Source organism: Heptranchias perlo, chromosome 20 (assembly GCF_035084215.1).
Source record: "Heptranchias perlo isolate sHepPer1 chromosome 20, sHepPer1.hap1, whole genome shotgun sequence".
Taxonomy (NCBI): Eukaryota; Metazoa; Chordata; class Chondrichthyes; order Hexanchiformes; family Hexanchidae; genus Heptranchias; species Heptranchias perlo.
In genome coordinates, this window is record NC_090344.1 from 17,201,124 (window position 1) to 17,225,903 (window position 24,780).

Here is a 24,780-nt window from a genome sequence, read left to right on the forward strand (position 1 = left end):
AGCAGCGAACAACCGACAGCATCAGCGCTCCTGCCAAACAGCTTTATTTTCGGTCTCCCAATTATCACTTCGAGATCTTTCTCAAACAGAAGCTTCCACTCAAGATGCTCTTCGTTAAATAACAATTCCCGAATCAAGAGAGTTTTGATCGATCATGACTAAAGCATGTACAATTTCCTCACCTGTTCCTTTTAATCCCTGGGGTGGTAAACATCAGGTCCTGGAGATTTGTCTATCTTTCGCCTAATTATTTTCTCCATTGCCGTTATTTTAGTGATACGAATCCCCGTGATTTATTAACAGTTTTCCTCGTATCTCTGGTATGTTAGCCTCATCCATTTCTGTGACGACCGATGCAAAGTAAAAATTGAGCAACTCTGCCATTTCCTGATTTTCAATTACAATATCATCTCCATCTGTCTTTAAGCATCCCAAGTTATTCTAAGCCTCCCTTCTTTCTCTTAATATAATTGTAAAAACCTTGTGAATTGTCCTCATTTTCCCTCACAAGTTTTTCTCCTTTTCCCATTTTGCTCCTCTTACGATTTTTTAGTTTCAGCACCACGACAAACAACACTTCGCTGTAAAGTTCGGCTCAATAGTTCTCCAATGTCAGAGCGAGAATTGTCTGAAGCCCTAATTTATGTAATGTAACAAATACAATCACACATAATCATCCGTGTATCAACGCACTGATGGATACACAAAGATAAACACAGCGAGAAATACAGTCAATATCGGGATGCACAGGTGAACCGACAAGCGAAATCGACAAAGAAAAAACGGCCTGCACCCCCAATAGTGAAGTGTCGCTGGTAGATATTAGTGAGAGGATGTGGAGCGACTTTATTGTTAGTTGGCGCTGTGGCTTAGTTGGTTAAAGCATCTGTTTAGTAAACAGGAGATCCTGGGTTCAACTCCCAGCAGTGCCTTGTGCAGCTTATTATTTTACCTAATTTGTGGAATTAAGCGACAAAATAACACTGTGGTGTTTGTCTTTGTTCAGGTTTCAGGAGGAAACGGATAACAGAATGACTGTTCAAAAACGCCCTTTCATTGTACAGACAGACCTCTCATATAATGTGTCTGTCACACGTTAATTTAAGGACACGTTCTTGTTTCTGGGCTCGTTGGGGTCGAGGCATAATTCACGATTTGAGGTTCAAAGTCGGAAGTCGTCCTAATTTGGACCTCGACTTGTGATCTTGACCTGCGGTACAAACGTTTGCAAACAGGAAAAAGAAGTCCTCAAATCGCTCCACCTGAATCTCCAGACCCGAATGAAATATATCCCAGGATGTTAACAGAAGCAAGAAAGGAAATAGTGGAGGCTCTGACCATCATTTTCCAATCCACCCTGGCAAAAGTTGTTGTGCTGGAGGATTGGAGGATTGCGAACGTTGTACCATTGTTTAAAAAGGGAAAAAGAAATAGATCGAGTAAATACAGGCCAGTCAGCCTAAACTCGATGGTGGGTAAATTATTGAGCACAATTCTGAGGGAAAGTATGAATCGTCATTTAGAAAGGCACGGATTAATCAAGGACAGTCAGCGTGGATTTGAAAAGGGAAGGTCGTTTGAATTGAATTATTTGAGGAGATATCAAGGAGGATCGATGAGGGTATCGCGATTGATGTAGTCTACATGGATTTTAGCGAGGCTTTTGAAAAAGTCCTACATGGCAGATTGGTCAAAAATGTAAATATCCATTGGATCCAAGGGACATTGGCAAGTTGAATCCAAAATTGGCTGAGTGGCAGGAAGCAAGCGGTTGTGGTCGACGGGTGCTTTTGTGACTGGAAGGCTGTTTCGAGTGGGGTTCCATGCGGCTTCCTACCAGGTCCCTGCTTTTCGTGGTACAGATCATTGATTTATACTTAAATGTTTGGGGCATGGTTAAGAAATTTGCAGATGATACAAAAATTGGTCCTGTGGGTGATAGTGAGGAGGAAAGCTGTCGACTGCAGGAAGATATCCATAGAGCGGACAGGTGGATGGAAAAGTGGCAAATGCAATTCAATCTGAAGAAGTGTGAGTTAGTTGGGGGGAGGGGGCAAAAAGGCAACGGAGACCACAAAAATATTGTAATTAATTTGCCATTTACACGCCCATTCTGCAAATTTACTAATGTCTTCCTTTATTTTTCTCATTTTTCCTTTCTATTAACTACAGCTCGCAATTAGGTGTCGTCCCTAAATTTTGAAATTGTACTTCCGATTCCCGTGTCCAAATCATGAATGTAAATTTTGAACAACAGTGGTCCCAGCACCGATAAATTGTGAACAGCAGTGGTCCCAGCACCGATAAATTGTGAACAGTGGTCCCAGCACCGATAAATTGTGAACAACTGTGGTCCCAGGAATTTTGATCTTGAACTGCAGTTGAAACTTTTGCATAAAAGGAAATAACGTCCCCAAATCGTCACACGTGAATCTCAAACGCTTTGGGAAGAAGTTCAATGGAAACAAACAGGAATTTAAAGGCACCTCAACGACCTGAACTTTCGTTGAATGAATTTTGTTAGCCATTACATTCGACCGTGAAATCGCCCTTGACGTTCATCTCACTGAAGCAGAGTGTGGCCGCTTTGTATCTGTGATCATGTCGGTGGCGTGTTTAGCTTTGATATTGATCGCTTCCAATTTGCAAAATTTCATCAATCGTCAGGGAAAAGAAACCGAGAATCGAATTGTCCCTCTAAGTGATGAACTGAAGGGATTGGTGATCCAAGCAGATCTGGAAAATGCGTGGTGCAATCGGTCAGGAGTTCCAAATCCACCCTCCAGCCACTCGGCAATTATATTGAATGAACTTTACTCTGGCCCAGTGTCGCCGCACTGAAATCGAGTATTTCTCCGGCATATTTTTCTTCATAGTTGCTGGTTTAAGAGTGAAGACCGGCTTGTTGGATTTTCACTCCTGCAAGTTTCAACCATTCATTTTTCACTGACTGTAGACAGTTGTTAAATTGGTCGTTGCAAACTCAAAGTTTAGCCCTGTGAATTATTGGTTTAGCAGGTGACCTCTTCACCTGTTCTCGGCGGTGTTATCCGTTAGTGTGAAAGTTTGATGGTTCGAGCCCTTATTTTATTTTTCCTCAGGATTCATCGCCTCAAAGTTCCAGGGTTTCAGCGCATGTTTTGGAATCAAGAAAATGTACTGGAATCATTGCCAGCTGAGCAGGGCTGATATTCCACCATTTACCCTGCGGTCGGGAATCAGGCACATGAATCATATAAAGGAATGGAACATTGGCTTCACGGTAATTACAATTCTCCTTGACAGACAAATCCCCGAAAGGCCCGAAGGGAGGCCGCATTCGCAGCAGGAGAGCTGGTTCGCTGTGACATGGAGATTTCTCTAGTGAGTGAGACCAGACTGTTCCTATGTTCAGAGAATAAATTTCACACCCTTTATTTTGGAAAAGCAAAACGGTGGGGATTTTTGTCATAGCCCGATGCCTTTCGTGTTGTATCAGATGTTCCTCGTTGCGTTACTTTCATCTTGATCGGCGAACCAGTTCGGGCGCTCCTGTGATAAACAGCGACAATTGCCAGTTAATGTTAAATTTAACAACGACTCCACTGCGTTTTTAATCCCACTCTTAAGATGCAGTCTATAAAATGAAAAAAATACATCACATTCAAAGCATAAAAATCTTATTAAAGTTTTGACTGTCTCTCGGTAACCACGTCAACATCGCCTTCAGTCTGAAATAGAAAGTTATCGATTGATTCATGGTGATTAAAACAGGGATTCAACTACGAACAGGATTTAATTAGCTTCATGTAATTAATTTAATAAGTTCAGAACTCTTTTTAAAGTTAATTCCCTAACTGGGAATCAAACCTCGCGGCGGTGAGAGGACCGAATTCTCACCACCAGGACATCGGGGAGCTCCCAAGATTGCGCACGAGACAAAGTGGAACTGATGACATTATTTTTTCTTTCGCTCTTTCATGATTCATTCAGCTCTGTGTTTATTCTCAGGCCTCTTATCTCTCCTTCTTTTCAGCTTCTGACCGCGGATATTCCTGTGGCTAAATATCAATAATATAGAACATCTCACAGCCCCGGTATATTTGCTGTTTCTCTGTGCAGTTCTGTGCAAAATCAAACTGCACGCAAATACCGACAGTGCCTCTCTCTCACTCCCCACAGAAGCAGCAGGAGATGCCACATTAAACTGCCAGTTGCTTCAAACGATTCATGATGGACCTGCGTGGCCTTGCAGTTTTCCAAGGAGCTGTATTCAGTGCGTGAATTTTGGAAATAGGAACATGTCCATCAGCAGCTTGTGGTTGTATTTTACCTCACTTTCCATTTCATGTACATGCCTACTTGCACTTGGTGATGTCATTGCCTGAACATCACCTCTGTCGCGATATTATTTCGAACAGAAAATGCCATTTTGTGCGAGCAGTTTGTCTGGCAGGAAAATGACCTGAATTACAAAGGGCCAAGTAGGAAAGTCCGCGTTGCTCTGCTTGTTCGCAGCAAAGAATTTTCAGCGTTTCCTTGGGGTTCAGTGTTTAGGATTCGGCGCTTTCATCACCACGGCAAAGGTTCGATTGTCGGTCTCAACATCCGCATATTATACACTCTACCATCAGTGTACTGTACTCAAATTGCTGATTTTTTCATTGTGAGGGGAAGAAACATAAATGTGTGGACATTAATTACGAATTCGTCAGCTGGGTTGCACCTTTTCTTTTCCTACCGTCTCAATCTTTCCATCTTTACCCTTCTCTGCTGGTGTTGCAGGTTCCATCATTCTTCGCTGTTCACGATGCCTGAGAAGTCCATCAGGAGAAAACAGGCAAAGTCAAGAGACAGAGACAGGGAGAGATGAAAACATAGAAATAAGTTGTATAAATGTCAAGTTCTGCGAACGAGCAGAACTTAGAATGGAGCTTGGGAGAGATTCCTTCACGTGTCTTGCAATTTTGCAAGAGATCATTGGGCTCCGAGTTAAAAGCGTCGTTGGCGATGGAGCACCTCTCTGAGGGAGCGAACAAGGTCCGTTCGTTCAAGTTCATATTAATTTGAACACTGAACAAACATTAAAAAGTAGCGCTGCGAACAGGATTCGAACCTGTGCAGGGAAACCCCATTGGATTTCAAGTCCAACGCCTTAACCACTCGGCCATCGCAGCTGCAAACATCGATGATGCACAGATATAAATCAGAATGCGTAGGGTTATCACACGAGATCTGTGACACTTTGTTCTCTCAGACAGGTTTCCAACTGGAAACTTACAGCTTGTTAATGTGCTGACTTTGCTGTCTCGGTGATAGAATTCTCATTTATCACGTGAGAAACCGGGTTTCGATTTCCGGTTCGTTTAGGCTTATTTTCATTCTCCATTCATAAGATCGCGTGAATTGTGCGACATTCGCCCTCAGCTTCAATCTGCGCACCATTTGAGACATTTTCCATTCTCCACGTGTGTTGCGTCGAAGCTGGGTTGGAAAATCACATTGCAAGTCTCACGCCTTAATCATTGGGTCATCGCTGGTGCAAGCGACAAATCCGACACCGCAGCAGATGAGAATGAAGAAGGTTATGACAGGAGAACTCTGAGATTGTATGTTCTTTTCGACAGGTTTCGAACTGAGCGCAGACCGCCGGCTGCTGTGCGGACTTTGTTATTTCAGTGATCAAATTCTTGTTTTCTGCGCGAGAGGCCCGAGTTCGACCACCGCTCAATCGAGGAGCATTTTTCATTCTCCATTCATGTGGTCACGTGAATTCGGATACGTTTACATTAAGCTTCAAATTGAACACCATCTTGTGACATTTTCCTTTCTCCACGTGTGTTGTCGTCGACAGAACCTCTGCATTATGTCCTCCATGCACTGGAATTAAGACAATCCTGCCGACTGCACAGCTGACAAGACGTGAGAAGCCAATTAGTGATTTTGAACTAAAAATGGTAACACCGCAGGGCTCGTCCGGGATCTCTCACATAACAATCAGCAAATCCCCAAAGCGAGAATCATACCCGAAGACCAACGAGCCACTGATAACAGAGGGGTGAAACCAATGCAGAATTCTGTGCCACCCACAGCCGATCGACCACCATTCTCTGCATCCTATCACTTTTTCTATTCCGATGTACGGCAATGTGAAGACGCACATTAACTGTTTCATATCAACAATATTAGCCTCTCTTTACCACATTCGTTTCGAATGTGCGAGTTGTGTTATCAAGTGAGACTTTGCAGAATTAATTGCTCTTAAGCTACATTGTTGTCTGTCTCGGCATCCGCAGATTATCCACTCTCCCACAAGTCTAACAGTGACCACACTTCAAAAATACTTCATTGGCTGTAAAGCGCTTTGGGAGGTCTTGAGGTCGTGAAAAGCGCTTTATAAAGACAAGACTTTGTTTTTATACTGGGCTAAAAGTACTGATGATTTCACTATGAGGACGAGGAGACATCAATATGTGGACATTGGCTACGAATTCATCATCTGGGTTGGTCCTTTACTTTTCCGACCGTCTCAGTCTTTCGATCTTTACCTTTCTCTGCTGGTGTCGCACGTTCGATCAGCTTTGGCCGTTCAACGAAGCCTGAGAAGTCCATCAGGGGAAAACAGAGAGGGACAGAGACAGGGAGAGATAGAGAGATCGAAGTATAGAAAAAAAGCTTGATTATCAAGTTAGCAGAATTTGAAATGAAGCTTGAGAGAGATGGAATCATACATTCATAGAATCGTTACTGCACAGAAGGAGGCCATTCGGCCCATTGAGCCTTCCCCGGCTCTCTTTCAGAGCAATCCAGTTCGTCCCATTCCCCCGTTCTTTCCCTGTAGACCCGCTAATATTTTTCCTTCAAATACTTATCCAATTCCTTTTAGAAAGTCACGATTAAATTTGCTTCCACCACCCTTTCAGGCGATGCATTCCAGATTATAACTACTCGCTGATTTAAAACGTTTTTCCTTATATCGCCTTTGGTTCTTTTGTCAACCACCGTAAATCTGTGCCCTCTCGTTCTCGACCATTCTGCCAACGGGAGCAGTTTCTCTTTATTTACTTTATCTAAACCCGTCATGATTTTGAACACTTCAGTCAAATCTCCTCTCAACCTTCCTGCCCAAAGGAGAACAACCCCAGCTTCTCCAGTCTATCCACGTAACTGAAGTCCCTCATTCCTGGAACCAGTCCAGTAAATCTTTTCTGCGCCACCTCTAAGGCCTTCACATCCTTCCTAAAGTGCGATGCTCAGAATTGGACACAATATTCCAGTTGTGGATTATTGTGAAGTTTCCTTCAAGCACCTTGAAGTTTTGCAAGAGACCATTGGGCTCCCAATTAAAAGGCTCTGCCGCGGTGGAGGATCTGTCTGAGAGAAGGAAATGCGGTCCGTTATTTCCAGTTCATATTTATTTGAGCATTGAACAAAACTTTTAACAATAGCGCCACGAACAGGATTCCAATGAATCACCGAAAGACCCTGTCGATTTTCAGATGTAACGGCTTAACCACTCGGCCATCACAAGCAGCGAGTGCTAGTAATGCAGGGCTGTAAATCAGAATGCGCAAGGTACTCAGAGGAGATTTGTGAAATTATATGTTGTTTCAAACAGGTTTCCAACTGGACACAGAGAGCCCGATTCCATACAAACGTTGCCGTTTCACTGGTAGAATTTGCACTTACCACGCGAGGGAACAGGGTTCGTTTTCCCGACCAATTAAGGCGCATTTTTGTTCTGCACCTCTGAGATCGCCTGAATTGGGATAAATTCACCTTCAGTTTCAATCTGCACACCGCCGTGAGACATTTTACTCTCTCCGTGTGTGTTGCGTCGATTTACCGGCTGCATTCTGGCCTCTGGACCTCAAATATGCTCGAGGATTAAATCAATCCTGCTTTCTGCAACGCTGAAAAGATGTGAGAAAGAAATGAGTGAATCTTCACTGGAAATAGTGAAACAGGAGCGTTCTGGGATTTGAACTGGGGACCTCTCGCATATCAAACATTGAAACGCCCAAAATGAAAACCATAATCCGAGAACAAGGAGCCGTCAGTAACACAACCGGACAACCAGTTAAAATATCCCTGCGACCCACAACCGATCGCCCATTCATTCAGACCGCTTCTGTCCATCGAATCATAGAATGGTTACAGCACAGAAGGAGGCTGTTCGGCTCATCGAGCCCGTGGCGGCTTTTTATAAGAGCCATCCAATTAGTCCCATTCCCCGGCCCTTTCCCGGTGCTCTGTATTTTTCCCCTTCAAATTCCTTTTTTAAGTCACGATTGAATCTGCTTCCACCATCCTTTCAAGCAGCGCATTCCAGAGCAGAACTTCTCGCTGCGTAATTAAGTTTTTCCTCATATCGCCTTTTGTTCTATTGCAATCACCTCAAATCTGTGTCCTCTGGTTCCCGACCATTCCGCCAATTAAAACAGCTTCTCTTTGTTTACTTTATCTGAACTCTTCATGACTTTGAACACTTCTATCAAATCTCCTCTGAACTTTCCCTGCTCCAAGGCAAACAACCCCAGCACGAGGCAAATGCGGTCAATTAGCTTCAATTAATTTAATTTATTTCATCATTAAACGGACCTTTAAAGACAGGCCTTGTTTTGTGGAAGTGTGAGCTGGTGGTTTAAATCGCTGGTTTCAATGTTTGGGGCGTTTCTCGATTCGAATTTTCCACTGACAGAATTTCTGCAAATATCCATTTTGACTTGTTCACAGAAAACCCGATTGTCGTGCGATGGAGCAGAGGATGTGAAAGAAGCTGAAAGTGAAAGTGCAGATATTAGTTTCATCACGGGGACAGGACACGTTTCCACAGGTAAGGAAATCTCACCTTCAGATTCTTTCCAGCAGAGTGTGACAGGTGATCAGAGTGACCGGGCTCCAGCGGCGCAATCAGTCCTTATTTGAGTTGCAGGCTCAGGAAATACCGGGGTTTTTAATTCGAATCTCAGCAAGATCAAACAATCCTTTTCCTTGTGAACATTTCGACCGGAGTTGAAGGTACAACTGATGTGTTCCAAAATTCATTTAATTATCTGAATTGCCATGTGTTTCCTCCGGACGACGCGGTTGTAAGCGCAGATGAGATGTTTCGTATTACTTGTTTACAGGAGGGAGGCTGCGGTTTTAGAGACACAAACTATGACTTTGATACATCAACAAATCGTGGGATTTAACTGGAGCTTTAAACCAGAGCCAGAGGCCGCTCAGCCAGGATACTTTCCATCCTACACTTCAGGAGCTCGTTTTACAGGAACAGAATTACTGCAAGCAAGAATTCTACCCCTGAAGCACCAATGCTGCCACGGCAGCAGGATGCATGTGTCCAGTTGGAAACCTGTCTGAAGGAACATGCAGTCTGACAGAGCCGGAAGTCGAGCAGATGTTGAGTCTCCTTCTTGATAGTGTTTCGCCAATCCAGCTCAGAATGGTTTAAGAATCATTAATTCGGCTGGGACTGGAGCCACTTGTGTAAGATGAAGTGTCGGGGGCAGTTTCACATCCTTGACGGACATTAATGATCCTGTTGCGGTTTTGCTGTAAAATTTCACTTCCCAGCTCCCGAACTAAAATCCAACGCCGTTGCAACTCGAATCCACAACCTTTGAATTGCTTATCAAACAAAACAAGTCGAAGTCCAACACACGAGCCATTGCGTCACAGGGTCAATTGCCAAAAAATCCCGAATAAAAAGGAAGACGTGTTTCTCCGGTCCAGGGGCAAAGTGACAATGGATGTTATTCAAAAAACTGTCCCCTCGAATCTGTCTTGATATATTTTTTTGTAAAGCTTCGGTTTCAAAAGTTATAAAAAGCAGAAATAAATAATGTAAATTATAAGAATCGAATCCGTGATGAAGGCTTTACAACACACTCCAAGCAACTGAGTTAACCGGCCGTACTGATGGTCTATTGGACATTTTAATTAATTTCTGTACCTGTACGCTAGTTGATAGCGCTTTCTGTACTTGGACCCCGAAATTTCTCTGCTCCTCCACAAATCCTAGTTTCTCACCATATCGAAAACATTCTGATTGATCGTTCTTAGATTTAAAGTGGATGACCTCGCTCTCCCCCACATTGAACTATATTTGCCGCAGTTTTGCCCACTCACTGAATCTATCAATTCCCACTTTTCAACTTCCTGCTTCGATCTTCATGACATTTTGCGTCACCAGAAGGCTGCATGTTCAAATCACGGGGTAACGGTTACTTTTCGAGCTGATCGGATTCTGGATCGTTCCGGAATGAATATTTTATCTGCTTTTTCTCAATAAACAGATCCTTGCTCTAAAGTCTGCTTCCCTGGTTCTCAAATTTCAGGAAGGCGTCTCATTCTGCCCTCGACTTTTGATTTTGACCTGCGGTTGAAACTTTTGTAAAGAGGGAACAGAAGTCCCCAAATCGCTCCACGTGAATCTCAAACGCTTTGGGAAGAAGTTCAGTGCAAACAATCTGGAATTTAAAGGCACCTCAATGACCCGCATTTTCTTGGAATGAGTTTTGTTCACCGTGAAATCGCTCCCGGCTTTCATCTCACCGAAGTGAAGAGTGTGACCGCGTTACATCTGTCAGAGTGGAAGTGACGAGTTTGGGGTCGGTATGGGTCTTTTACAACTTTTAAAATCTCACCAAGCAGCAGAAAAAAAGAAACTTGGAATCAAATTGTCCCTGTCAGTGATGAATTGAAGTGAATATCGCTCCAAGCAGATCTGGACAGGAGTGCAGCCGCACAGGAGTTCCAAATCCACCTTCTCGCCACTCGGCAATCGCATGAACTGAACTTTACTCTGACCCAGTGTCACCGCGCTGAAATCGAGTTTGTCTCGGCCACACTTTTTCTTAACATCATAGTTACTGGTTTAAGAGTGAAAACTGCCGCCCGCTTCACTGAGTGCAAGAGACATCTTTGTAAACACCGAGTCGTGTCACAGACCTGCTCGTCGGACCTGCTCATTTCATCTCATCTCATTTTCAGTAAACCTGAATATTACTGGAATAGAGAATGGCGAATCACAGCTCGAGAAATCAATCCTCTCGACCACGAGGGGACTGAGTCTTCCAACACACAGGTGTTTAATGGCAAACTGATAGTCGAGAGAAGTGATATTAATCGCTGCAACCTGAATTTTTAGCTCGTTCAATCAGTGGTTCAGTAACAAACGTGTGCTGTCTCTGTGGCGCAATCGGTTAGCGCGTTCGGCTGTTAACGGAAAGGTTGGTGGTTCGAGCCCACCCAGGGACGGTGGGGTAACTTTTATCTTCATGGTCTCGCATTTCCTGGTTTCTGATATTTGTTTTGGCTGCAAAACAAATGCCCGGTTTCGATGGCCAGCTGAGCACGGCCGATCTTCCACCATTTAACCTGTGATTGGCTTCGCCGAAATCTGAATTCTTCTTGACAGACAAGGTCCGAAGGTTGCAGGAGAGCCGCTTCACTCTGACATGGATATTTCTGCAGTGAGCGACACCAGACTGTGTCCACAATGAATGTCACTCCCTTTTATTTTGGAAACGCAAAATTGTATTCACATTCCGATCGGTTTCAGTTGATTTGTGAGAGATCATGAAAGGATCCTGCAGCGCTGCCTTGGATAATAACAGTTCTAAGCCGCATTACAGTCGCGGCAACAAATCCTCACATCCGAGTATCTGCACCCTTTAATCCGAGTATTTGCACCCTTACACCGGAATATCTGCACCTTTAAATCCGAGCATCTGCACCTTCACAGCAGAGTACCTGCACCCTCACACAAGAGTATCTGCACCCTTACACTGGAGTATCTGCGCCCTTACACCGGAGTATCTGCACCCTTACAACCATTAACTCATCAACTGTCCCCAATCTTCTTTATCAGCGTCAGGAGCCCTAAAAAAAACCCAACAGAGAAGAAATTGGCTTTATGATTCTTCACTAATGTACGGACACATTTGTATTTACGGTACTTTAAGGAAGATTTGGGGAAAGTCGCCGCTGATACTCAGAAACTACTTCTTGTTGCATTTTTTTCCAGCGGGCTCGTTGGTCCAGGGGTATGATTTTCGGTTCGGGTTTGTTGCATGAAATATGTGACAAATCCCGGACGAACCCTATTTTTTTCCCCCAGACTTTTGATCTTGAGCTGCTGTTCAAACTGGCAGGGTGTTTGGAGGTATCTCAATGATCTCACGTCCTCTGAATGCATTCTACTTGCAATTGCAATTGACCTTGAAACCGCTCTCGGATTTCATCTCACTGAAGCAGAATGAGGCCGCTTTTTATCTGTCAGCGTGGAGGTGACGAGGTTGTGGTTGATAACCGCGGGCACACCAGTCCGGACATTGGTATTCAGAATGTAAAAAATGCTGTCTCAAATATTCTGTGGTCATCCAGGGAGCTCTAGTTTTTCATGCCCAACCTTTCCCCGAGTAAGAATGTGTCCAGTCTGTACCCGAACGATCTCCTCACTCAAAGACTCCCATTGCTCATTTACAGTTTTACCTGCCAATTTTTGATTCCAATCCACCTGGACCCGATCCCTTTTCAACTTGCTGAAATTCGCTCTTCCCAGTTGAGTATTTTCATACTTGATTTTTCCTTGCATTGTCCATAACTAAACTAAACCTGCTTTAAATGCTCCCCCACTGAATCGTGCTCCACTTGCCCCACTTCTTTCCCCTAAATAAATCCAACACTGCTTCCTTCCTCGTTGGGCTGAAAACATACGGATTAAGAAATTTCTCTTGGACACATTTCAGGAATTGGTCGCCCTCTTTGTCTTTTACACTGCTATTTCCCAGTCTATATTCGGATAAATGAAGTTCCCTTTTATCACGACTCTAAAATTATTGCATCTTTCTGCAATTTACCTGCCAATTTGCTCCTCCAACTCCTTCCCACTATTTGGTCGCCTATAGAATGCACCCAGCAGCTTAATAGCTCCTCAATTGTTCCTTAATTCTAACCAAATAGATTCTGCCTTTGGACCCTTTCTACCGCTGTAACAGTATTTTTGATCAATAGTGCCTGCTCCACTCTAACCCCTCCCCCCACTTTTTTCCCTGCCTTTCCTGAATACGTTGCAGCCAGTAATGATATCGTGTATCATTAAATAAAGTGGCCGCTCCTCCGCTTGTTTGAGCCAGCTCTCCATTATTTTCACGATATCATAATCCCATGTTGCCACTTGTGTCTGCAGTTCACTAACCTGATTCACCAAGTGTGTTGAACACAACATCCGGGCATAAGAGCAGGACAAGTTCTATTGCCCAATTAAATGTTCTATGCACGAATACACGTAGCATAAGACAAAAACAAGTGAATTAGAAGCGTAAATTCAGCTTATAATGCATGACGTAGTGCTCATCACTGAGACCTGGCTACAAACTGGGCATGACTGGGAGATAAATATTTCAAGTTATAAGCCGTTTCGAAAGGATAGGGACATTGGAAAAGGCGATACAGTAGCGATATTGAGGAGGGATATTATTACAGCATTAGAAAGAAGAGATATCAGTAAAGGTGAGCACGCAGTAGAAACGCGTTGCGTAGAAATGAGTAACAGAATCGAATACAATACTTTGGTGGGAGTTGTTTATGGACTTCCGGATAGCAGTGATAAAGTAACAGGATACACAGAAGCGGACAGGGTGTTTGGGGTCTGGAACTCACTGTCTGAAAGGGTGGTCGAGGCAGAAAACCTCAACTCATTTAAAATTACTTGGATGTGCATTTGATGTGCCGTAACCTACAGGGCTATGGACCAAGTGTTGGAAAGTGGGATTAAGTTGAATAGCTCTTTTTCGGCCGGCACAGACACGATGGGCTGAATGGCTTCCTTCTGTTCTGTAACTTTCTATGATTCCGTGTGTGTGTGAAGGGATTCGTTCAGTCATCACACATGCTGAGACACCAGCGAGTTCACAAGTGACTGCAAGGGTAGGATTCTGCTGTTAATCACATCCAGGACTGAACCATGTTCATTCTGACATTTGGGGTTTGTTTCTGCTGATGTTAATAACCCCTATAACTGGGCTGGAGTTTAATATTCTGGATATCTGTTAAATGAATCGGCTTTGTTTTAAACACCTTGTTGTAGATTTTGGTTTTTCCCACGTGAGTGTTTAGCATCACCTGACTGGAGCTCAGAAAGGACAATCTGGGGGGAGGATCGTCCGATGGGAACAGAACTTCAGCCTGGAGACAGTGCTTCACGGCCACAGTGAAAGGGGCAAATGGCACTTTGGTCTTTCCCGTCTCTCTTCACTGACAGCAAAGTCGCCGTGCGGCGTCCAGTCTAAAAATGACTGTGGTAATTATTCTATGAAGATTTAACCTGTTTGTGAGACAGTTCTGAGTCTACTATTTAAGGCAGGCGTTAACTCATTTAAAATAAACCTGCTTAAAAGAAATGGGTTCTGAATTGTGATTTCCGTGAAGCTAAAGTTCCATTCCTTTATATGTTTCATGTGCCTGATTTCCGACCGCAGGGTAAGTGGTGGAATATCAGTCCTGCTCAGCCGGCTTTGGTCACGTTACATTTTCTTGCAGACCAAACACACATTGAAACCCTGGAACTTTGAGGCGATGAATCCTTCGGGAAAATGAAACAAGGGTTCGAACCATCACACTTTCTCGCTAAGTGATAGCACCACCGAAACAGACGAAGAGATCACCTGCTAAACCAATAATTCACTGAGCTAAACTTTAAGATTGCAGCCACCAATATAACAGCTGTCTACTGTCAGTTTACTTCTCCAAAATGTTTGGATTTTCACTTCTGCAAGCTTCAACCAACGAGCTGGTCTTCACTCTTAAACCAGCAACTGTGAAGTTAAGAGAAACGTGCCGGAGAAATACTCGATTTCAGCGCGGTGACACAAGGCCAGTGTAAAGTTCAGTTAATATGATCGCTGAGTAGCGAGAGGGTGGATTTGAAATTCCTGAGCGACCGCACTGTGCATTTTCCAGATCTGCTTGTTGCACCAATCCCTTAAATTCTTCACTTGCAGGGACAATTCGATTCTCGGTTTCTTTTCCCTGAGGCTTGGTGAATTTTTTAAAATTGAAAGAGACCAATATCAAAGCAAACCTGGTCAGTGACATGCTCACAGATACAAAGCGGCCAGACTCTGCTTCAATGAGATGAAAGGCCAGACCGGTTTCAAGGTCGAATGCAATTGCAAGCAAAGCTCGTTCAATGAAAGTGTAGGTCATTGTCGTGCCTTGAAAAGGTAGTGATTGTTTGAACTGAACTTCTTCCGAAAGCGTTTGAGATTCAGGTGGAGTGATTTGGGGACTTCTTTTCTCTCTTTGCAAAGTCTGAACCGCAACTAAAGATAAAAATTCTCAGGCTAAAATGGGGATTCTCCGGAATATGAACCTCGAATCGAGAATTATACCCCGACCTCAACGAGCCCAGAAACAAGAACGTGTCCTTACATTAAGATGTTACGCTCACATTCTATGAGAGGTCAGTCTGTAAAATAAAAGGGCATTTTGAAGAGATATTCTGAGAAGTTCCATATTGGACCCTGAACAAAGTACAAACACCGCACGATGTTTTTGCTGGTCAAATTCACTGCACATCATAAATTCCACAAAAGCACCACGGGGAGTTGAATCCAGGACCGGAGTTCTTTAACCAACTGAGCCACGGAGCCAATCCACGGGAACGCTTCTCACTTCCTCTCATTAATATCTATGCTACACGTCATATTCTGTTGGGGGTTCAGACTGTTTTATCTTTATCAATTTCATAGAAACATAGAAAATAAGAGCAAAAGTGGATCATTCGGCCCTTCGGGCCTGCTCCGCCATTCAAAATGATCATGGCTGATGTCTAACTCAGTACCCTGTTCCCGCTTTTTCCCCAGATACCTTGAGCATTAAGAAATATATCTATCTCCTTCTTGAATACATCCAATGACTTGGCCTCCACTGTCTGCTATGGTAGAGAATTCCACAGGTTCACCAGCCTCAGTAAAGAAATTTCTCCTCATCTTGGTTCAAAATGACATACCCCCTATCCTGAGACTGTGACCCCTGGTTCTGGACTCCCCAACCAACGGGAACAACCTCCCTGCATCTACTCTGTCTAGTCCTGTTGGAATTTTATATGTTTCGATGAGATCACCCCTCATTCTTCTGCACTCTAGTGAATATAGGCCGAGTCAATCATCATCCTGCCATCCCAGGAATCAGTCTGGGAAACCTTCATTGCACTCCCTCCATGGCAAGGACATCCTTCCTCAGATATGGAGACCAAAACTGCACACAATACTCCAGATGTGGTCTCACCAAGGTCCTGTACAACTGCAGTAAGAAATTCCTGCTCCTGTACTCAAATCCTCTTGCAATGAACGCCAACATCCCATTCGCCATCCTAACTGCTTGCTGCATCTGAATGCTCGCTTTCAGCGACTGGTGTGCAAGGACACCCAGGTCTCGTTGCACCTCCCCATTTTCCCAATCTATCACCATTCAGATAATAATCTGCATTTCTGTGTTTACAACCAAAGTGGATAACCTCATTTATCCACGTTATACTGCATCTGCCATGTTCTTGCCCACTCACCCAACTTGTCGAAATCACATTGGCCCCTCTCTGCGTCCCCCTCACAGCTCACATTCCACCCCAGCTTTGTGTCATCTGCAAAATTGGAAATGTTACATTACGTTCCCTCATCCAAATCATTGATATATATTGTGAATAGCTGGGGCCCAAGCACTGATCCCTGCGGTACCCCACTAGTCACTGCCTGCCACCCGGGAAAAGACCCATTTATTCCTACTCTTTCCTGTCTGTCAACCAATTCTCAATCCATGCCAGTCTCTTAGCCCTATCCCATGTGCATTAATTTTGCACACTAACCTCTTGTGTGGGACCTTATCAGAAGCCTTCTGAAAATCCAAGTACACCACATCCACTGGTTCACCCCTATCTATTCTACAAGTTACCTCCTCAAAAAACTCCAGTAGATTTGTTAAGCATGATTTCCCTTTCATAAACCTATGCTGACTTTGTCCAATCCCGTTAATGCCCTCCAAGCGTTCTGTTATCGCATCTTTTAAAATAGACTCGAGCATTTTCCCCACGACTGACGTTAAGCTAACTGATCTTTAATTCCCTGTTTTTTCTTCCTCGTTTTTTCAATAGTGGGGTTACATTTGCCACCCTCCAATCTGTAGGAACTGTTCGAGTCTGTAGAATTTTGGAAGATGATCACCAATGCCTGCACTCGTTCCAGGGCCATTTCGTTTAGTACTCTGGGATGTAGATTTTTTAACCCCATTAATTTCCCGAGCACTTTTTCTTTAAAACTAATCCTGGTTTCCTTCAGTTTCTCCCTCAGTAGACCCTTACTTCCCTAACATTTCTGAAAGGTTGTTTGTGTCCTCCTTTGAAGACAGAACCAAAGTATGTGTTTAATTGTTCTACCATTTCTTTGTTCCGCAATTGACTGTAAGGGACCTACATTTGTCTTCACTAATCTTTTTCTCTTGACATTTATAGAAACTTTTACAGTCAGTTTTTGTGGTGCCGGCTAATTTATTCATACTCTACTTTTCCCCCTCTTACTCCTCCTTTGCTGAATACTAAACTGCTCCCAATCCTCAGGCCTGCAGCTTTTTCTGGCAATTTTATATGTCTCCTCTTTGGAACTAATACTAATGGCTAATTTCTTTTGTAAGCCACGGTTCAGCCACCTTTCCTTTTTTATTTTTGTGCCAGACAGGAATTAATAATTGTTATAATTTCTCCACATGTTCTTCATATATTAGCCATTGCCTGTCCACCGTCATCCCTTTTTGTCAAGTTCTCCAATCTATCCTAGCCAACTCACTTTCGTAATTTCCTTCATTTAGATTCAGCACCCGTTTCGGATTTAACTACTTCACTCTCCATCTTAATGAGGATTTCTATCATGTAATGGTCGCTCTTCCCTAAGGAAACTCAAGATTGTTAATCAATCCTTTCTCATCGCACAATACCCAATCTCGGATCACCTGTTCGCTAGTTGGTTCCTCAATGTATGAGTGTACATGATTTATTTCTAGACTCCAGGAATTCCTCCCCCACTGTATTATTGCTAATTTGGTTTGACCAATATGTGTGTAAATTTAAGTCTGATTATGGTTTACCTTTCTTGCCTGTGTATCTAATTTCCTGTTTAATGCCCTCGCCTACATCGCCACTACTGTTTGGGGCCAATAGACAACCCCTACCAACTTTTTCTGCCCCTTGGTGTTCACTCCATCCCTAGATTCCACATCGTGATTTTCCGAGCCAATATCCTTACTCACTATTGCATTGATTTCCACCTTTACTAACAACGCTACCCCACCTCCTTTCCATTTTTTGCCAGTCCGTCCTAAATATTGAATACCCCTGGATGTTCAGTTCCCATCCTTGGGCACCCTGCCACAATGACTCTATAATCACAACTATATCATACCCGTTAGTATCTATCGGCGCTGTAAATTCATCGACTTTATTGCAAATGATCCGTACATTAACACCTTTAGACTGTTCAAGATTGCTAGTCATCTTAGTATTATTTTGCACTATGGACCTATTTGTTTATCACCATGTTTTCTCTGCTTGCCACTATTGCTTCTTCCCGTTCTGTTTTGTGTCTATCATTGTTTCCCCCTCCTCCGTCTCCCTGCTCTGGTTCCCATCCCGCTGCCATTCTAGTTTTAACCTTCCCCAACAGCACTAGCAAACAGCCCCCATGAGGACATCGGTCTGGTCCGGTGTTACCCGTCCCATCTTCCGCAGAACCGGTCCCAAAGTCTCAGGAATTTAAATCCCTGCCTCCTACGCCATCCCTGTAGCCACGCAACCATCTCGTCTATTCTCCTGCTCCTGCAGTCGGAGAGACCAGCAGCCAGTGGTCGTGCAAGGAGAGAGCCCAACATTCTCCCGGCTTGGCAACCTGGTCAATCGATGCCCTCAAGGAAGAGGCAATTCCAGAGATATGGGCCCAGAACCAACCCACAGGATCAGAGTTAGAGGCAAGGGAACTAGTCATTCCTTCCCGACACCATTTCACGACAAACCCCCACCACAACTTTGACCCGGATCTCATTCCGAATTGGGGATGTTGCAATTGTTGGCTGCAGCAAAAACAATTCTCGAACCAGACAACAAGTTAACTCACTGCAAAGAGCACAACCCAGCGAGCATTTGGAAGATAACACGAGACCAGCAATCATCAATAACAGGATTTTATTATCCAACAGACATCTACAGTTCCATGGAGCTGCACTTGGAGCCCACCCTGCGGCCCTGCTCCATTTTCCATTTAGCAACAGTCCCGACCAACAGGGCCACGGAGAGCAGCGCTACCCCAACCGCTAATCCAGGAACACGGAAGGGGGAATCAACAGCAGTATCTGTGGGGAGAAGCCAGGGTTAGATGGGCACCAGTTACTCCATCACGAGACACAGGTGGAGCTCCCTGCTTTACCTTTCTCGTCCTGGTGGATCAGAGCAGCCAATCTCGCCTCACCTTCCAGGAACAGGATGGGTCCATCAGCGGTCACCAATACCCCAGACTGGTCATCGGCGCTTCTTCGCCTCTCTGTGGCGAAGGAGAGAAAGAGACAAGAGTTCATGGCGAATGATAATCTTCATCTGTCTGGAAATCCTGAATCTGATGGCTTCATGCAAAACACATCAGGGCCCTCGATACCGGACAGAGTTTGAAGATTGCAGTTCCGGCTATAATTCCATCCGGTTCTCACCAAACGGGTTCTCAGAAGGACGCGCAAACTCAGCAGAGTTCGCAATTGCTGCTGCTACAATGGCCAGTCTGGTCTCCTGGTGAAGGAGACACTGTTTGATGCACTTTGACCCGCAGTTTTATGAGACACACAATTGGCCAGGTGTCCGGCCCCGGGACATCCGTTCGGTTCCACCCTGAATTCCCAGTGTCAGAATGATGATGATAGTTAGATGCTGGTTTAATGTTCTCCAAGGAGAAGGGTGGACTATTCCGAACCGGATGTGGAACACACCCGTGCCAACAATTGGAGGATTCTGCTCTTCAGGGGTCGGCAAGTAGGGCAGCTCAGCATCCGGGCAAGTAGCAAGGAGTCAAAAATAACTCATTCATCCCAGCTCAAGGATCAGAGCATCCTTCACAATTACTGACCTGGTGCAAGATGTGCGCAGACTCGCTGCCCGAGATTGCTATTCGAATGGAAACCTGCACCGAATGGAACGGGACAAGTTCCCAGAACCGCCAGATTCGGGACATTCACCCTGTGCCCAGTGTTCGGCCCCTTGCTGAGAGAGCCCCGTGTCCAGATGTCCCACAACCACCCCTCCCAATCAGGGTTTAGTTTCTATTCAGATCACAGGTACTTACTGGAGCTGCAGGGAGCCGTGCAGTTCTCTCGGGTGGAAGGGTAGCAAACCTCAGCACTGCAGTGGAAATAAACCTGCAAAGGGACAGTGCGGTATGGTCAATCCCACAGCTCCCAGTTAGGAGATTAATGCTTCTACAGTCAACCGACCAACAGGGGCCTGCTCACTTAAGACCCAGGGATCATGTAATACCAAGTGACCGGGAAAGAAGCACTGAAGGAAACTCACCTCCCCGGACAGAGCCCGGCCCGAAACTCGGTCCCAGAAAGCGAACGTGCTGACTACAAAACGATTATGGTGAGTTGGGAACAGCAAATGGGAATCAGCGTTTACCGGGAGGAGGCGGGTTTTGTAGTTATCACCAGCAAAGGGGCACCTGGAACAGAGACAGAGGGGGAGTCACACGGTGACTGGTATAATTTGTTTGATGTAAACCTAAGTCTGGAACAAAATATCAACTTCGAAGGACTATTTCCCCCTGTCATTAACTCGGACTCCAGGAATGATTTCTGTATTAATCCTCGCCCATGTCGCCCCCTCCCCAATCCCCACACTGCCCCAAGCCCCCTCACTCGATCCCTTACCTCTCCACCAGGAGATCCCATCGGAGCCCCGAATACGGCTCGGCAGTGGGGGTCGCCCAGCAGTCATTGAGCAGCAGCACAAGGGACGGATCGTTCCGGTTCAGAATACGAACCTCCACAAACACGGGGTCCCGGAGCACACTCAGGATCGGGTAGTCACTGGCCACATACCTGCTCCGGTAACCACCATCTGAAAAGAGAAAAATGAAGGGTGGGCACTATTTGGAGAGCCTGAAGTTGGACACTACTATCAGCGAGCACTCGTTACCTCTCGCTATTCTCAGCTCCAGAAGCAGGATCCCGGCCTCAGTGGCAGGCAGTGGTGGAGAAAGTGTGTAAACTCTGGGCTTCACCTGCAGATCAGACTCCTGGCTTCCCCTGTAACTGCACTGGACATGGAGCCTGAAAGAAAACGGACACGGCTGAAGAATTCAGGTCCTCACGGTCTCTACCCGCTGAATGTGCTCCTATTCTCACCTGAAAGGGCTGTCCCGGGTCACCGATCCCAAAGCGCCATCCAAGATCTCAAACTCACCCAACACATCCGTTTCATACAGGATGTTCATGCCGTCCAGCTGCAAGAGACAGAAGACCATCATTCCCGAACTGAGCTATTGATGGGACTCCCAGCCCACAATACCTACCCGCTGAGTAGCGCCACATTCAGTGACTGCGAACTGAAAGAGCACAGTGTCTGCAGAGGCAACGATCGGATTGCACTCCGCTCCTTCTCCATCCTTCAGATGGACCGTTGTCAGGTTTACAGGAGGCAGCGTCAAATCCTTGGAGATAGCGATGAGGACCTGCCCATCCTTGGTGCAGACTGCAAGAGAGTCAATGAAAGGCGGTTAGTTGACCCACGGGGAGGGTCAAGGGAACCGTTACAGGGAAGGGGACAAACCCCATCCATGTTTCAGTTTCTATCCCGTCCCCTTATCTGTCTAATGGAAACCAGTTGACCAATTACAGCTCGTCACCACGCTGCTTGGATTAAAATTGCTCGCATCGCCGATAGAAACTAAATATCAAATTCAAATGGTCAGTGGCAGCAGGGGCCGGGGCTCATTCACTCTGCCCCTCCCCCCCAACTAGCTGGACAATTACACGTGGCAGAATTCAACCAGTGTGAGTCCCAAGTCACCGAGCAACGGTGGAATGATTTTAACTGCAGCTATTGTGTCAAAGGCCGATTAACTATTTCCCTTTCTGTTTGATTACCAGCCCCCAATCCCACAATCAATTATACTCTGCGGGATTAGAGACTCTCAATCACACCACCTTTTCCACTCTCCGGACTGGAAAGGTTTGAAATTCAAACTGACGTTGTATGACAGGAAGGAGAAAGAGGAAACTGTCCAGGGAAACCCCGAGTACAGCGAGATTGCGGGTGAACCTGGAAAGTCCTGGCCCAGAACATAAACGGACTGAGAATACACGCACCTGGAAGACTGTCCAGTGAATAGAAACACGGCGGTGCATCCCGGTTCCCCGCATCAAAGCAGCAGCCTCTCTGCACACACTCACTGGCTTCAATTCCGGGAAATCCACAGTCTTTGCGGTTTTTGGGAGACAGCCAACATTTATCGGCGGGGAAAAGGAGAGAGGGCGGCTGAGCTGAACAGATTACAACAAGTAACAAACCAAGAATCCCCAAACCCTCCATTATAACAAACAAACCCTCCCAGGTAAGTGAGAGTAGAAAACCGACTCCCTCTTTTTATCGCAGCGCTGTTAACTGGCAGTAATTGTCTGTTCCAATCAGCCTGAGGCACAGTCCGAGGCCCACGGGCTCCGGAACATAAACCAGCATTCGCACGGCTCACACGGAGATGGGCCTGTTTTTAATGGAAGGAAAAAGGCGAGACTGGGTCGAACGACAAAAAAAGAAGAAGAAAAAAAGGTGAGACTGGGTCCAACGACAGCTCCACAATTCGCCCCCGGACTTTTTGTTTGGTTGCATTGAAATTGTTGCTTTTTCCCCCCTTGACACCTTTATTTCTTCATCACAAAATTAAAAGAAACTGGAACCACATCACATTATTAGTTTCTATTTTGCTTTTTTAGTCACTTTTATTTCTTGGACCCAACGTCACCTTTAATAGTTGATAAAAAATGGGCCCCATCTCAGTGTGATCCGTGGGAATGCGTTTTTTTTAAAATACTAATTAATAAACAGAGTCAAATCAATATGTTATTGTCCAGATACAGTACGGTAGCATTAGTGGTTATGTTACTGAACTTGTAATCTAGCAGGCCTGGACGAATAATCTACGCGTCATAAGTTCAAATTCTGCCACGGCAGCTGGGGAATTTAAATTCAATTAATTAATTAAAATCTGGAATTAAAATACTACTATCAGTAATGCTGGCGATGAAACGACCGGATTGTCATAAATAAAACCCATCTGGTTCACTAATGTCCTTCAGAGAAGGAAACCTGCCGTCCTTACCCGGTTGGCCTATGATGTGACTTCAGGCCCACAGCAATGTGGTTGATGCGTAATTGCCCTCTGAAATGGCCTAGCAAGCCATTCAGTTATAAAAACTCGTTTAAAAAAAGTCATACTCAGAATAAAACTGGACATGAAAAAGGCACCCAAGCCCAGTTGACCCTGCAAAGTCCTCCTCACTAAAATCTGGGGACCAGTGCCAAAATTGGGAGAGCAGTCAAGCAACAGCCTGACATAGCCATACTCACAGAATCATGCCTTTCAGCAGAGGTCCGTGACTCTTCCATCACAATCCCAGGGTATGTGCTGTCCCACTGGCAGGACAGACAAACCAGAGGTGGCGGTGCAGTGATATACAGTCAGGAGGGAATGGCCCTGGCAGTCCTCAACATTGACTCTTGACCAAATGCAAATCTCATGGCATCAGGTCAAACATGAGCAAGGAAACCTCCTGCTGATTACCACCAACCGCCCTCCCTCAGCTGATGAATCAGTCCTCCTCCATGTTGAGCACCACTTGGAGAAAGCGCTGAGGGTAGCAAGGGCCACAGAAGGTACTCTGAGTGGGGGACTTCAATGTCCATCACCAAGAGTGGCTCGGTAGCACGACTACTGGCCGAGTCCTGAAGGACAAAGCTGCCAGACTGGGCCTGCAGCAGATGGTGAGCGAAACAACACGAGGGGAAAAATTTACTTGACCTCGTCCTCACAAATCTACCTGTCGGAAATGCATCTGTACATGACAGTATTGGTGGGAGTGACCACCGCACAGTTCTCGTGGAGACGAACTCCCGTTTTCGCACTGAGGACACCATCCAACCTGTTGTGTGAACAGATCGTGGAAGCTCAAAACTGAGCCTCAGATACCTGTTATCTGGGGCAGATTAAATGGTGGAATATCAGCCGCGCTCAGCTGGCAATGTTTACGGTACATTTTCATGCAAACAGAACACACATTCGAAACCTGGAAATGCGAAACAACGAATGTTAAGGTAAAAACTCCCTGACATCCGCGGGTGGCCTCAAACCAACATTTTCAGTTAAGAGCCGAACGCGCTTACCAATTGGACCACAGAGACACGACGTTTGGTTTCCTGAACCACTAATTCACCGAGCTAACGTTTCAGCTCGAAACGATCACTGTAACAGCTGTCTTACCATCAGTTTACTTTTCCAAAATAAAGGGTGTGCAGCTTGCACGAGTGAAAATCGGTGCTGTCTTATTTCTGAACATCAAACTCCCCTTGCCCCTAAATGCCTGAATGTTGGAAGACTCGGTCACCCAGTGGTAGAGAGGATTGATTTTTCGAGCTGTGATTCACCATTCTCTGTTCCAGTAATATTCAGGTTTGCTGAAAATGAGATGAGATGAAATGAGCAGGTCCAACGA

At 45.1% G+C, this 24,780-nt stretch overlaps 1 protein-coding gene and 3 non-coding genes across 4 annotated transcripts; 2 read left to right on the plus strand and 2 right to left on the minus strand.

The window, feature by feature from the left end:
- Positions 1 to 858: 858 nt before the first annotated feature.
- On the plus strand, positions 859 to 932 carry trnat-agu (transfer RNA threonine (anticodon AGU)). The gene has a single exon. It is a non-coding gene; the product is annotated as a tRNA-Thr (tRNA).
- Positions 933 to 5,074: 4,142 nt separating this feature from the next.
- On the minus strand, positions 5,075 to 5,156 carry trnas-uga (transfer RNA serine (anticodon UGA)). The gene has a single exon. It is a non-coding gene; the product is annotated as a tRNA-Ser (tRNA).
- A 6,014-nt stretch (positions 5,157 to 11,170) lies between these two features.
- Positions 11,171 to 11,244, plus strand: trnan-guu (transfer RNA asparagine (anticodon GUU)). Its single transcript has one exon. It is a non-coding gene; the product is annotated as a tRNA-Asn (tRNA).
- Positions 11,245 to 19,194: 7,950 nt separating this feature from the next.
- On the minus strand, positions 19,195 to 22,612 carry LOC137336077 (zona pellucida sperm-binding protein 4-like). Its single transcript, XM_068001567.1, has 9 exons — positions 22,381 to 22,612; positions 21,585 to 21,763; positions 21,418 to 21,515; positions 21,209 to 21,342; positions 20,941 to 21,130; positions 20,585 to 20,732; positions 20,358 to 20,430; positions 19,455 to 19,568; positions 19,195 to 19,380 (listed from the first exon to the last, which is right to left on the minus strand). Exons 1-9 carry the CDS (start codon positions 22,601 to 22,603, stop codon positions 19,232 to 19,234), a joined length of 1,308 nt encoding a protein of 435 aa, XP_067857668.1. The 5' UTR covers positions 22,604 to 22,612; the 3' UTR covers positions 19,195 to 19,231.
- Between the last annotated feature and the right edge of the window lie 2,168 nt (positions 22,613 to 24,780).

Coding starts and splice junctions, on each gene's coding strand:
- LOC137336077 (XM_068001567.1), bottom strand. CDS start 22,603: ATGGAGGGTTTGGGGATTCTTGGTTTGTTACTTGTTGTAATCTGTTCA. Junction 20,733..20,940: donor TGGGATCTCCTGGTGGAGAG/GTAAGGGATCGA, acceptor TCTCTGTTCCAG/GTGCCCCTTTGCTGGTGATA. Junction 19,569..20,357: donor CACGGCTCCCTGCAGCTCCA/GTAAGTACCTGT, acceptor CCTTCGCCACAG/AGAGGCGAAGAAGCGCCGAT.